Source organism: Myodes glareolus, chromosome 22 (assembly GCF_982192425.1).
Source record: "Myodes glareolus chromosome 22, mMyoGla1.1, whole genome shotgun sequence".
Lineage (NCBI taxonomy): Eukaryota > Metazoa > Chordata > Mammalia > Rodentia > Cricetidae > Myodes > Myodes glareolus.
The window spans coordinates 47748444-47761332 of NC_142047.1; the positions used below are offsets into that span (position 1 = coordinate 47748444).

The 12889-nt window shown below is 46.6% G+C and overlaps 1 protein-coding gene across 1 annotated transcript in view; it reads left to right on the top strand.

The window, feature by feature from the left end:
* Cdh13 (cadherin 13) overlaps window positions 1–12889 on the top strand; it is a 969028-nt gene that overhangs the window by 207846 nt on the left and 748293 nt on the right. The window contains exon 2 of the mRNA XM_048437368.3: window positions 6231–6342. Coding sequence (XP_048293325.2) covers window positions 6231–6342 — 112 coding nt within the window. The remainder of the gene's footprint in view (window positions 1–6230; window positions 6343–12889) is intronic.

A 12889-nucleotide genomic window follows, 5' to 3' on the forward strand; every position in this document is an offset into this window, starting at 1 on the left:
TCAGAGCTCTGAGCTGCTGCCACCTTAAAGGATGCTTGGATCCCTAGACAAAAGTGGCCTTCATTGCTCAGCCAGTGCAGGTAAAGGGACCATCATTGCAGGACACTGGCAAGCATGTGCATGTCCCATTCTATTCTACTCTGGGATGCACATTCCTGCTGCTCTCTTTTGCACAGGTCTGAACTATCATCCACTGGGCAGTTTTATAATGGCAACAAGTAGTCTTTCAGTGACATCTGTTCCTAACTGTCCTGGGAGCGGCAGCAAATTAGATGCGCTCATTTACATATAACGTGCAGAGATAGTAATGCAGCGTGCAAGCAATGGACGTGTGGCAATCCCCTCTGCAACAGTCTCCCCACTTCATCTTCAGAATAACCCACAACAGATCATCCTTTCTCCCATTTTCCATCTGGGAAAACTGAGACACAGGTGACTCACCCAGCATGACTCCGGCGCTAGAGCGGGGATTTGTACTGAACCGCGTAGCTCAGACCCGTGGTTATTGTCTTTCTAGGCCATGAATCTGTTTCCAGAGCAGGCTGATGGTAATTTTCAAATAATGGGCATCCTTTGGTGATTATAAAACTCGATAGTTGCCATGCTCCCAGTGATGCATCTGCACCGATTGTTTATGTGCGTCGAGCACTAATGCATAAATGAGCACATGGACTGTATCCGAAGACCATTATTGCCATGGTAGTAATGAAAGATCTGAAGTGCTCACAGGTTCTGCTTGGCAAACCTCCATCGGGTGTGGGGAACAGTGTGTCCAGGTAGGATCTTTGTACCAGTGACATTGAATCACATCGCAGGAAGGCTGAGTCGGATTGGGAGGAAGGCCAAGCGTTAATTCTTACAACATTGAGTGGTGGGCCTCCATGATCTGCCCCACACTTAGACTGTAATGGGAGAACATGGATACGTGACAAGATCCACCTGCAGACACACGTTTGCCTTCTGAGAGTCAGACAGTACCTGGAACATTCTCTCATCACTGAGTCGCATTCTGCTTTGGGAAATTTGAATCTGGATCCTTCTGTAAATGCAGTTTTGTGATTTCAAGGCATGCTGCAGCATTACCAAAGAGGCACAAAACGATTCGTGTAAAGCGGGCATAGCTTGAATTAAGGGGTAAGTGTAAGTCTTGGGCTGGGGAGGAGTCTCAGCAGGTGACATGCTTTGTTGCCCAAGAACGGCAATCACTGTTCAGATGCCAGAACCCACATTGAAACCAGGTGGGTATTCCCAGCACACAGGCGGCTGAGATGAGAGTCCCTGGAGCAGGTGAGACTGGCTAGTCTAGAGTTAGTGAGCTCTGGATCCTAGGGAGAGATCCAGCCTCATCACATGAGTGCAAAGACACTCAACACCAGCCCAGGCCCTCACATGTACAGGCACACACACGTGTCCCACACTCACACAGACTTGCATATATGCATACATAGATTCCACATACACGTGGAAAAAAGAATAGATAAGTGTCCATTCCTCTCTGCTTACTCAACCTCTTCTGGTCTCCAGTTTAAAGCAGAACGGTTCCTCTTCAGGGGATGGATTTGCTTGAGGTACCTAGATGAGGTTAGACCCCCCCCCCCCCCCGCCCAGCTTTCAAAGAGTTCCAAAGGATGTCAGTTTCCTTTCAACTTAGCTTTTCATTTTAGTTCGTCAAGGATTTAAATGAGGGTTTGCTAAGGCCTTTCTCCGTCTCTGGACCATAGCCCTGTGCTAGTTAGCGTCTATTGGCCCCTCCCCTGGGCGGCCTTTTCGGCTTACGTTCTGTGCAACATCTCACTGAGTCCATGTGTTTTCTAGATGAGAAAACGGAGGACCAGGGCGCCCACAAAGCACACCAAATCCATCAGCCAAAGGCCAACTGAATCTGAACAAGGAAAATGGGCCTTGGCGACCACATCACATTGCTCCCTTACAAGTCCCAGACTGGGCTGGTTTGTGTTTGTCAACTTGGAACAAACTAGAGTGACCTGGGAAAAGGGGACCTCAGCTGAGGAACTGTCTTCACCAGATTGCCCTGCGGGCAGGCGTGTAGGGTATCTTCTTGATGAAACACAGATGTGAGAGGGCCCAGCCCATTGTGGGCAGTGCATCCCAGGTGGTCTGGAGTCCTTTAAGAAAGGAGGCCTGGCCGAGCAACCCATGAGAAGCCCGCTGTGTTTCCTCATGGTCTCTGCTTCAGTTCCTGCTTTGTGTTTCTGTGTTGGGGGGCCCTAAATGAGGGGTTGTAAGCCAAAGAAACCATTTCCTCCCCCTACTTGCTTTATATCGGTGTCTTATCACAGCAACAGAAAAACAAAATGATCCCCTGGGCCTAGTGTAACAGTGTGGGATCAGCAACAGACCCGAATCCTGGGATTCAGCAACAGACCGAAGGAGGAACTAACGGGACACTTTGACCTCATTACATCATCTCCTTTGCACGGCAGGTGCCCCTTTATTTTACAAACCGCAGGGGCTAGTTTTATGTCCACTTGACACACGTTACAGTTACGGGAGAGAAAGGAGCCTCAGTTGAGAAAAATGCCTATGTAAGATTGGGCTGTAGGCAAACCTGGAGGGCATTTTCTTAATTAGTAATTGACTGGGTATGGTACAGCCCACCGTGGGTGGAACAACCTCTCCCTGGGCAAGTGGGCCTGACTTCTGTAAGGAAGTAGGTTGAGCAAGTCAGTAAGCAGCACCACTCCATGCCCTCTGCCTCAGCTCCTGCCTCCAGGTTCCTGCCCTGCTCGATTTCCTGCCCCCAATTCCTTCAGTGATGAACAGCAATTTGGAAGTGTAAGTCAAATATACCCTTTCCTCCCCAAGTTGCCTTTAGTTATGATGTTTCTTTGCAGTAATAGAAACCCTAAGTAGGACACAAGTTATTTAATTTTTGACTGGTGAAAAAAATTTACCTCCAAATTCACAAAGATGAAACTGTGCTTTAGAAGGTCCAACTCTTCCTGGGAGTCAGCCACTGCAAAAGGTTGATTTTCCTTTTAGAATTCCAGAAGTACCCTGAACAGACGTTGTCAAGAAATCAGGGCAAGGACTGAGCAGAGAAAACATGGAGACTTGGGCAGAAATTACTCTTCCTTGATATAACCAGAATTTCTCCCTCCCGGATGACTAGTTCAGTGTCCCCAGGGAAATTGTGCCTTCCTCAATATGTCGGGGGGGGGGTGGTGGTGGCTGGTTGACTGGTCTGGGATTTGAGGGCAGAATTAGCCAATTAGGAGGTTAACGTATAATCGCAGGCATAAGGTGTGACCTTTGCCCGTTTCTGTTTAACTGAATTAGCGTTAGCGGGTTATAGATTTTCTGCTCGCAACAATGCCGGCAAATTATTCTGAGCTCCGAGTCTGCATTCTGCAAATGCGCCACTTAGGATGTCAGCTTTATGTCTCCAGAAGGCATCAGACTAGAGCCTAGTCTCTGGACACAGGGACACTTACGGGCAGAGCTGCACAGACAGGAGCTACAGTGGCCTCCCTCCCACTCTGATTTGAGAAAGATGATGTCAGACGGGGTGGTGACTTCTCCACCCTTAGCTCCTCTGAAGTGTCTCAGCCGGGGCCACACCATCAACCTCCTGAGATTGATTCTTGCTCCCATTCCTTGGGGTTCAGTGCTTCCCAGAAGGCTGGCGTTCAGAGTGGTCCCCCGCCCCGCTCCCCGGCTCCTCAGCGGCCAACCTTTTCTATCTTGTTTGGAGTTTGCTGGCGGAGAAGATAATATGCTTTCTTCAGCGCTGATGTGCCCTGGTTAAGAATTCAACGTCTGGCTTCAGAGTTCGGTTTCTTGAAGAGCAAGGGCTGAGCCAAAGTTTTGAGTGCAGATCTTTGGAGGGCTGGTCTCAGATAAGGACGGACAGGGTGGGGAAGTCAGCCAAGGAGAAAAGGTGGCTAGTGAACACTGATTATCAAAACAAACCCCCACCGTGGTGCACGAGGGTGTGATTGCAGGTGAAAACTGGGAGGCCATCTTGAAGGACAGGCAGGGCTGGAGATGTTACATTTCTAAGGATTCGGTGATGGCGATTTCAGGTCGGACTAGAGGAGCCTTTTGTGCGTTTTGGAGAGCTAGCTTAGACAAGGAAAACAAGCCTCCAGATCTGTGGTCCTCAGCCTTCCTAATGCTGGCGGAGGCCCTTTAATACAGTTCCGCACGTTGTGGGGAACCCACCCATTGTGCTGCTGTTTTGAATCATATAGGAAATATCTAATATGCAGGATATCTAATATACGACCTCCAAAGGGGTCTCTATAGTCTATAACCTAGAGGGAAGGCCTGAGGGTCGGAATTGAACCAGGTTCTTTCCCGGAGACAGATCAGAGGGCATTTAAGCTTAGACTCAGATTCCATCTCCACCCATCCATGTGCCAGCTTAGTCTTCTGTAAAATATACGTCTGTGCATCGTGAGACTGCCAGGGAGACTCCCCAGATTATGTTCAGAGTAAACTTAACTCGGGACTTTCTTGCGAGAACGGCTCAAACACTTTGGCTTTGCGTTTGAAGTCTAAGAAGCAGGCCTGTGGGAGTGTGTGAGGCAGACGCTTGGGTGTACTCAGGTGAGCCCCAGGTCAGTTGTCTCTTCTTGGAGATGGGAGTCTCTGCATATAGAGCTTAAGTTCATTTTTGTCTAAGTTAGACGTTGCTCCAGAGAGCATCATGCACTTTTGTATCCCAAGCATGTAAGTAACTTCTGGGGCGTTAGGAGCAAATGCATATTAACCCCACGTAGGTCCCTCACAGAGCCTACCCCAGTCTGAATTGATGAGCCAGTGGGAATAATTGGGGCCACACAGAGGAGTATGAGGCACCCAAGAAGATCCTTGCCCTTCTTAGCAATGGTTAATAACACTTATCTATCCTCCTGGATGAAGAGACTTCATGTACCATGGGAGCCACCTCGTGTGTTACTTTATGAGCCCTGTAACTCTGCCTGCTACCCGCCCCATATATGAGAATGTTGGTGGGCTCAATCTTTAAATGTCCCTTAGGAGTGATCCAAATGATCTTAGGAGTGATCATTTTCAAAACAGCAATGGCTGTGCCGGGCTGGGAGGAAAGTGCTTTACAATGGCATAGCCCAGGTTTTGCTTTTGTTTGTTTTGAATGATGGATGAGGAGAAATCCCAAGGACAAAAGTGGGGCCTTGGAAAGAATTGTGCAGTTTATAATTCCAGGAAGCCAAGTTTGCAAAAGTGAAAAGAAACCAGTGAAATTAATTCCACAACAACCACTTCCATCCTGCACCATATTTCAACCATTATCATTTCAATGCATAATTATTGTAAAATCGTTTTTACGATGGTGTGTAGTCTGTCCATGACTTGATAAGCACCATGACCAGAAGCAACTTGGGGAGGAAAGGGTTTATCTATCTGTCTTACATATCCAGATCTTGGTCGATCGTCAAGTGAGCCAAGGCAAGAACTCCAGCAGAAGCAGGGGAGGAGCGATGGAGGAGCGAACACAGCTTACTGGCTTGCCCCTCACAGCTTGCTAAATCAGGGTCACCTGCCGAGGGGTTACACCACCCACAGTGGGCTGAACCCTCCCACATCCATCATCAATCAAGACAGTGTCTTATGGCCCACTGTGGGTGGTGCCACCCCTACCAGGGTGACTCTAGTTGGCGTCAAGTTGACAATATTATACCCAACAATGTCTCCATTTGAGGTTGGTTACATGGCTGTTGTTCAGTGACCACCTGTGGCTCATCACCACCATGACAGACCAGGGTGAAGGCCCAACAGACCTTGGAATACTTCTAGAAGTAACCCCGGAGGGAGAGTTCTGTTTTCTTTTTCCTCCTTTTAGGGCATGACATTGTTCTTTTGCATGTATGAACATGAAGCTGGTTTTTAACTCAGGCATCACTGAATACTGACAGCTTTTGTAATGAAATTTCACACATGGCAACCGTAGTGCGATTCTTAGCAGGTGTGAAACTCTTACAACATTGTTTCTTTAGCTCCAGCTTAATGGGAGTCGCAGCACCTGTTCCTGGCTTTGCATCCTCCAAGAAAAATCTCCTTGCCAAAAGTGAGCTGTTTGGCAGCCACGAGAGGTGCATCGACTTACCTCTTCGTTTGGGGAAATGAAAGTAGAGAACCTCAGCTCTTTTCCAAAAGTTGCAGAGTTGGTACAAAGGGAGGAAAATGTTACCAGGGCTACAACCATGCTGGCTGCTGTTGAAACCTTGACCGCTTCCTTTCCTCAGGTGTTCCTGGGAACCGCTGCAGACGATTTGGACTGCACTCCCGGATTCCAGCAGAGAACGCTACACATCCAGCAGCCCGCCGAGTTCATCGAGGACCAGCCTGTTCTAAACTGTAAGCCCTCCCAAGATGCGCCGGGGCCACTCATGTGGACTTCCCAGCCGTCTATAACAAATCTCGGGATGTGGGATTTCTTTCTGCTTTCTGGTCACATTTCTTATGCCACCGCTTGGCCCTAGGTGGATGCTTTCAAATGACAGCTTCCAGCTTGTGGGTGAATCCATGCCATGTATCTCTTCTCAATATTTTATCTCCAATGAACCCTTCTGCCCCACACCCAGAAAGGGGGGAATTCCAGCCTCCGGGGTGACTCTGGGCTATGTGGAGAGAATGAAATCTATTTTCGCAGGGCAGACCCAAGAGTAAAATCATTGTCTCCTTATAGATTGCCAGGCTACCTGCCGTTTCTCACATGTAGCGTTAGATCAAAATAATGGCGAGGCAGGGTATTGGCAGCTGGGAATTTGTAGACATAGGAATCAGAAACTCTTGTTCTCCGAGCTGATAAGACGGTCTTGAAAAAAGATTCAAACCTTTTCTGCTGCTTCTGTGGATTAAATTCAAATTCCCCGAATTCCAATTGATTTCCTGAAAATGTGCGTCTCTCAGATCTGGTTACCACTCCTTACTGCACTTAACACCAGTATTATATTACCTTTAAGGGAACAAAAGCCTGGAGACAAATGCTTAGCAAGTGCAGGTTTTACCGCAGGAGAAATTGGTGGTGGACATAACCAATTAATTGCAGACTTCTGAGCGCCATTCTGATAACATGTTTAAAGATTAATTTTATTTTTAATCATGTGGCTGTATTTGTGTATGCCAGTGTGTGCACATGGGTGCAGTTGCCCAAAAAGGCCAGAAGGAGGAATTGGATCTTCTAGAATGGCGTTGCATAAGGTTGTGAGCTGCCCTGGGTGGATACTGGGGACTGAACTCTGGTCCCCTGGAGGAGCAGTAAGTACCCTTTACTGCTGAGCCCTGTGTCCAGACCCCTGTTCTTTGATATTTGAGGATAATACATATGCAGGCAGTGACCTACTTTGACCAGATGCTTCAAGGCACCTGTAAAGAGGGTGACTGCGTATGGGTTTGCTCTTACGGACTTACGAACTCAGGGTAGCCTTTTGTACCAGCCCCGTTCCTTCATTTCTCTGGTGCATGGATGTTATGTGTGCAGAAAACACTCAGCCAATCAGAATATTTTGGGAGGCTGGTTTCTGTTCTAAGGAACACAGCCATGAAGCTAGGACACTGAACATCAGGATCTCTACGGTTGGGAACACCCTGGACGGATGATATGAATGACATCATCTGAACAATTTCTCATTGCGACTCTGGGGTCAGGCATAACGCAAATCAAGATATTTCAAGTTGAACTTGATTGATGACATTCTGAGTCTCCTCTTCCCTCATTTCTGTGTCTGTCTGTCTGTCTGTCTGCCTGCCTGCCTCGGTCTCTTGCTTTCCTTTTTGTTTTGTTTTTCTGTTTGTTTGTTCCAAGTGACTGCCCCAAAGGGCATCGATGGTAACATGTTGGGAAGTGCAAGACCACCCTCCGTACAGGAATTAATAGAGCTGGCATGCTAAGCAGGCCCTTAGATGTGATTGCTTCTGTAGTTTTCATGACATCAAACAGCTTTCAATTCACCACCAAGAAGCTGGGAACAATCATAATTTAGGGGATCTTTTGTAATTTAAGCTGCACTATACTGTACATTCCAGTATCAGAGGTTGTGTGTGTGTGTGTGTGTGTGTGTGTGTGTGTATGTGTGTGTGTGCTTGTGGTCTTAATCCCCTAAGTAATTAACTTGGTTATGGCTGTTGCTTCTGCATAAACTGCTAAATGCTAAATGAAAGCAGGCTTATTATCTATGACAACACACTCAGGGAGATTCAGTGACATGGGAATCAATCACAGCTTAAAACGTTGTATTTGTGTGTGAGGTGTTGGGTCAGCAAAATCTGATTAGCCCCTCTAGTGAAACAGCTTATCCATGACTGTTACTAACACAAAATACAAAGAGCGGTGCCGGTCAGGTGCTTGGCAGTTCCTCTCAAGGCGACGAGGAATGGAGTTGCCTCTGAGTACAGCCTGTGGATGAGGGTAACTGGGTCTAGCTGAGAAGGAAAGGTTGTGGAGACTGGAAAATGCCGGATGAAATTGTTTCAAGCCACCCAAGTCTTTCAAGAGGAGATATGTCGGATCTATTCCACTCAAAATGAGGAAGTCAAAACCTTAAATATAAAATGGATGTTTCCAGTATTTTTTAAAGCTGCTCCCACCCCATCACCTCAACTCTCTCTTCTTACTCCTTACCAGTTTTAAAGATGTGTGTGTGTGTGTGTGTGTGTGTGTGTGTGTGTGTATGAGTGTGTGCGCGCGCGTGCATGCACAGCTATGCCCAGCTGAATGCAGGTAACTAAGGCTAGAAGGAGGTATCGGATTCTCTAAAGTGGGGATTCTCAACCTTCATAATGCTATAATCCTTTAGTGTAGTTCCTCATGCTGCAGTGACCTCCAGCCATAAAATTATTTTCGTTGCTACTTCATAACTGCAATTTTGCTACTGTTATGAATTGTAATGTGTGTGTGTGTGTGTGTGTGTGTGTGTGTGTGTGTGTGTATCTGTGTTTTCCAGTGGTCTTAGGTAACCCCTATGAAAAGGTTGTTCAAGCCCCCAAAGAAGTCATGACCCACAGGCTAACAACCACTCTGGAGGGAGAGGCACTTGTGAGCCATCTGACATGGGTGCTGGGAACCAAACTCAGGTGCTCCGGAGGAGTACAGTGTACTCTCCGACCATCTCTCTGAGCCATCTCTCTGACCCCTTCTATGCCTCTTAAGAGATTGGCACACACCCTTTTGTCTTGGTAAAAGTAAAAAACCTTCTTTGAGAGGTATATGTGCTAACATGAACTAACATCTGGATGATAAATGGTAAAAAAGATAATCGTTCAGAGCTGTAAAGTTAAAAAAAAAAAGACTTGGCTAATTGAATTTACGTATCACAGCTAAGTGAATTGATTTGAGATATTTCAGTGATGTGGAAGTAGATGCTGGTGTTGCGTGGGCGCTGGAGGTTAAAGAAAAGTAGGGGAGGGACACGATCCCAAGCCTGTTCATGATGGGTACACTCTGTACGTTTTCTTTCTCTGTCATATGTAAGAAGTGTGGCTACAGGACAGCATGGTGACTCAGGAGGTAAAGACACCTGCTGCCAAGCTGAGGACGTGGGCTCGGTGCCCAAGTTCCATGTAGTAGTAGAAGAAAACTGACTCGGACTCCTATCAGTTGCTCTGTGACTTTCACACATGTGGCGTTTCATGTGTACACACACACATACACACACACACACACACACACACAAGAGAGAGAGAGAGAACAGATAAAAATGTTCTAAAAATGAAAGCAGTTTGGCTGCAAGTCCGTGTGAGTTTTTACGTTACAAAGGCGAGAGGTCTACAGCCTAATCAATTCATCGACAGCACATTGTAGCATTTTACAACTGGCTTGACGTGCTGGCCCCTTACCTGAAGGCTAGAGCGCCTCTGCCCATACCAAAGGCTGGCATTCAACCACTCCAGAAAGCAGGGAGCTTTCTGGGGGTCCAGGGAGTGTTTATTCTGTCCAGGATTCCTGCTTTCTTTGTTCTGACAGTGCTAGGGCCTTTTATCCCTTTTCATCTGCTTCTTGCTTCCTGGTGACTTGCCTTTCTCTGCTTTAACCGTTACTAATGGTCACCTCACTCCTTTTATTTCCCTAATATTTTATTCACTGTTCACTCCAATACATCTTCCCTTCAGTTGTTCTGAAGCCTTTTATTTCCTTCACATCCAAATAACTCTTTATTCTACTCCCCTCGCCGCTAACTAGGCTTGCTTTCTTCTTTAAAGGGCCATTTTTCAACAAGCTGCTGGGATCAAAACATGGTATCCTGCTCTCTCTTCTAATGCACCCAGCAGTCTTCCTTCCCTGAATCTCTCTGAGAGCAGTGCAAAGCCCCCCACCTCATCACAACTTAGACAAAACTTTTTTGGCTGCATCTAAGTCTTGAAAGGAGAACTGGGAAGAGGGGTGATTCCCAGTGTCAATGAGAAGTACAGGGAATGGAGGAAATATGGCTGCGAGGTAGCACATTGGGGGGCACCTAGGTACCTAACCAAGATGGAAGACACCAAATTACCAAGCTCAACATCCTGCCTCATTTGCTTCAGCTCAGACTGACCTTGTCTGACCACAGGGTTCTGTGGTCGTTGAGGTTCCGAGGGGACGCCATGTTCGGGATTCCTCCAGCCTCTGCTGGTAGGTGTGTCCAGCATCCAGTGTCTATAATGTACACCCAGTTAGTCACCAGTCCTAATGGGTAACCGTTGCCAGGACTGCAGTCTTCCTCATATCTTCATCCTGCATTGCTTATGCCTCCTACTATGTATGCACACAAACCAAACACAAGAATGCACAGAGTGATCACCACAGCGAAGTGTGGTCACACTGTCCGTCTGACTCTCCTTCAAGTCTGAGAGACAGAGCAGGGGTCAGGAAAGAGTGTAGCAAAGTATGATGCCCAATATTTTTGACTCTCTCCGATTGAAAGTGACTTGTGCCATGTTATTCTGATTCCTCAGTAGGCATGGCCATGAAGCCAACTTAGCTGCAAGAGAGGCGGGGAGCCTTCACTATGTAGATGTTAGCAAGACGCTATTATTCTGTTAAAACAAAACAAAACAAAATTCCTGCAAAATAGACAACAGAGGAGGCAACTTTCTCAGGGGGAAACCAGAGTCCCTGGAGAAGCTTTGGTCCATTTAAGAAGGAAAGCAAGGGTATGCCCCTGTTGTTCTTAGCAGAAAATGCTTTCCGCTTAGCAGTCTGTCTTCCTTGCCCTTTCCTGAGGGTTGAGGCAGAGATGGACTCCAAGGATATACTCTGGTAAAGTCACAGATCCTTAGGCTCACACTGGCTACGAATTAGCAATGCAGTCGTATACTCGTTGGCTCACCATGAGTGAATTCTTTGAATCTCTCAGAAATAAATGGGCTCATTTCTGCAAAAAAAAAAAAAAAAGTCAGGCATAACACAGCCAGAACTGACCCAGCAATGATGTGGAATTTACTTAGACCAGTGGTTCTCAACCTTCCTTATGCTGTGACCCTTCAATACTGTTCATCATGTCTGGTGATTCCCAACCATAAAATTATTTTGTTGCTACTTTATAATTGTAATTTTGATACTTTTATGAGTTCTAATGTAAGTATCTGATATGCAGAATATCTGATATGCCATTCAAAAAGGGTCATGACCCATAGGTTGAGACCCCTGCATTCAAGCACAGTTGTTTATAGACAGGAGCTGGTGTTAACACAGAGGCACAGCTTTTTTGGGCATGGATGTCTTTTTTTTTCATTGTCTCATATCGCATTAGATCAATCCCTACATCCACATAGACTGCATCACAGAGGGAAGATGGACCACTTCTGACAATGTGGCAGGTTGTGTACATTAGAGACAGACATGGAAACATAGAGTACTGGCCATGTGGATCCATGCCCTGTTTAGAGTCTTGAGACCTGACTTTGTGTGTGGTCCCAAGCTCTCAAGAGTCCCTTGGAACCTAGCAACAGGCTTCGGAGGAAAGATGTTCTTGTGTGACCATTTTCCCCGATGAGAACACTGAATGCCGAGTTAGGTGAAGCACTTTTCTTGAGCCTGTATCTTCTAGAGTTGTAAGAGCTAAGATTTGAACACAAAGCCAGATCATGTTAGGATACACTTTTAACCCCAGCACCTGGAAGGCAGAGAGGCAGGAGGATCTCTGAGTTTGAGGCCAGTCTGGTCTAGAGAGCAAGTTCCAGAACAGTCAGGGGCTATACAGAGAAATCCTTTCTTGTAAAAAAAGAAAAAAAAAGATTTGAACTCAAGACTCTAAGGCACTGGCTTTCAGCCTCCAGTGTCTGGAGTGTCATTGTTTTGGTTGATGCTGATGATGAGACATTAAGGAATTTTGCTATTTAATTTTCTGGCTGTTTCCCATCAACTTTGGTGAAAGGAAGCTTCCATAATGATTTTTTTTAATCAGTCCCAGCTAAATTCAGTCTTCCTCTATCATATAAAAAGTGACTCTTTTCCTTGATTTTTGGATTGATGTCAGGACATGTTTCCCATGATCCCTCTGCTCCTGGCTTCCCACTGTCCCCATATGGACCCTTTGCCCAGGTGCTGTCTCTTCATACCCCCGTCACACTGACCTTGGTCAGCTGCCAGGTCATTCAGGGAGGCAGTGGTATGGCATTAATCACATTTGTGCATAACTCACACAAGTCATGGCTTTTTGGTGTGTTTTTAATTGACTATAAATCTAATAGGGAGCTTGAAAAATGAAGGCAATTAATGAGAAAGTGGTGTGAGAGGTGGTTTGCATCCTAACTTGGGGAGCACACCGCCAGTGCACTAAATGTCCAGACAGAGGCCCCTCTGACACCGCTGTAAAATTTTCAGTGGTGGTACGGGCACAAGATGAACTTTCTCACTTGGCTGGTGGGAAATGTCTCCTGGCCGAGATCGAGCTGGCTTTTCTCTGTCTGTATGATCCTCTTCTGG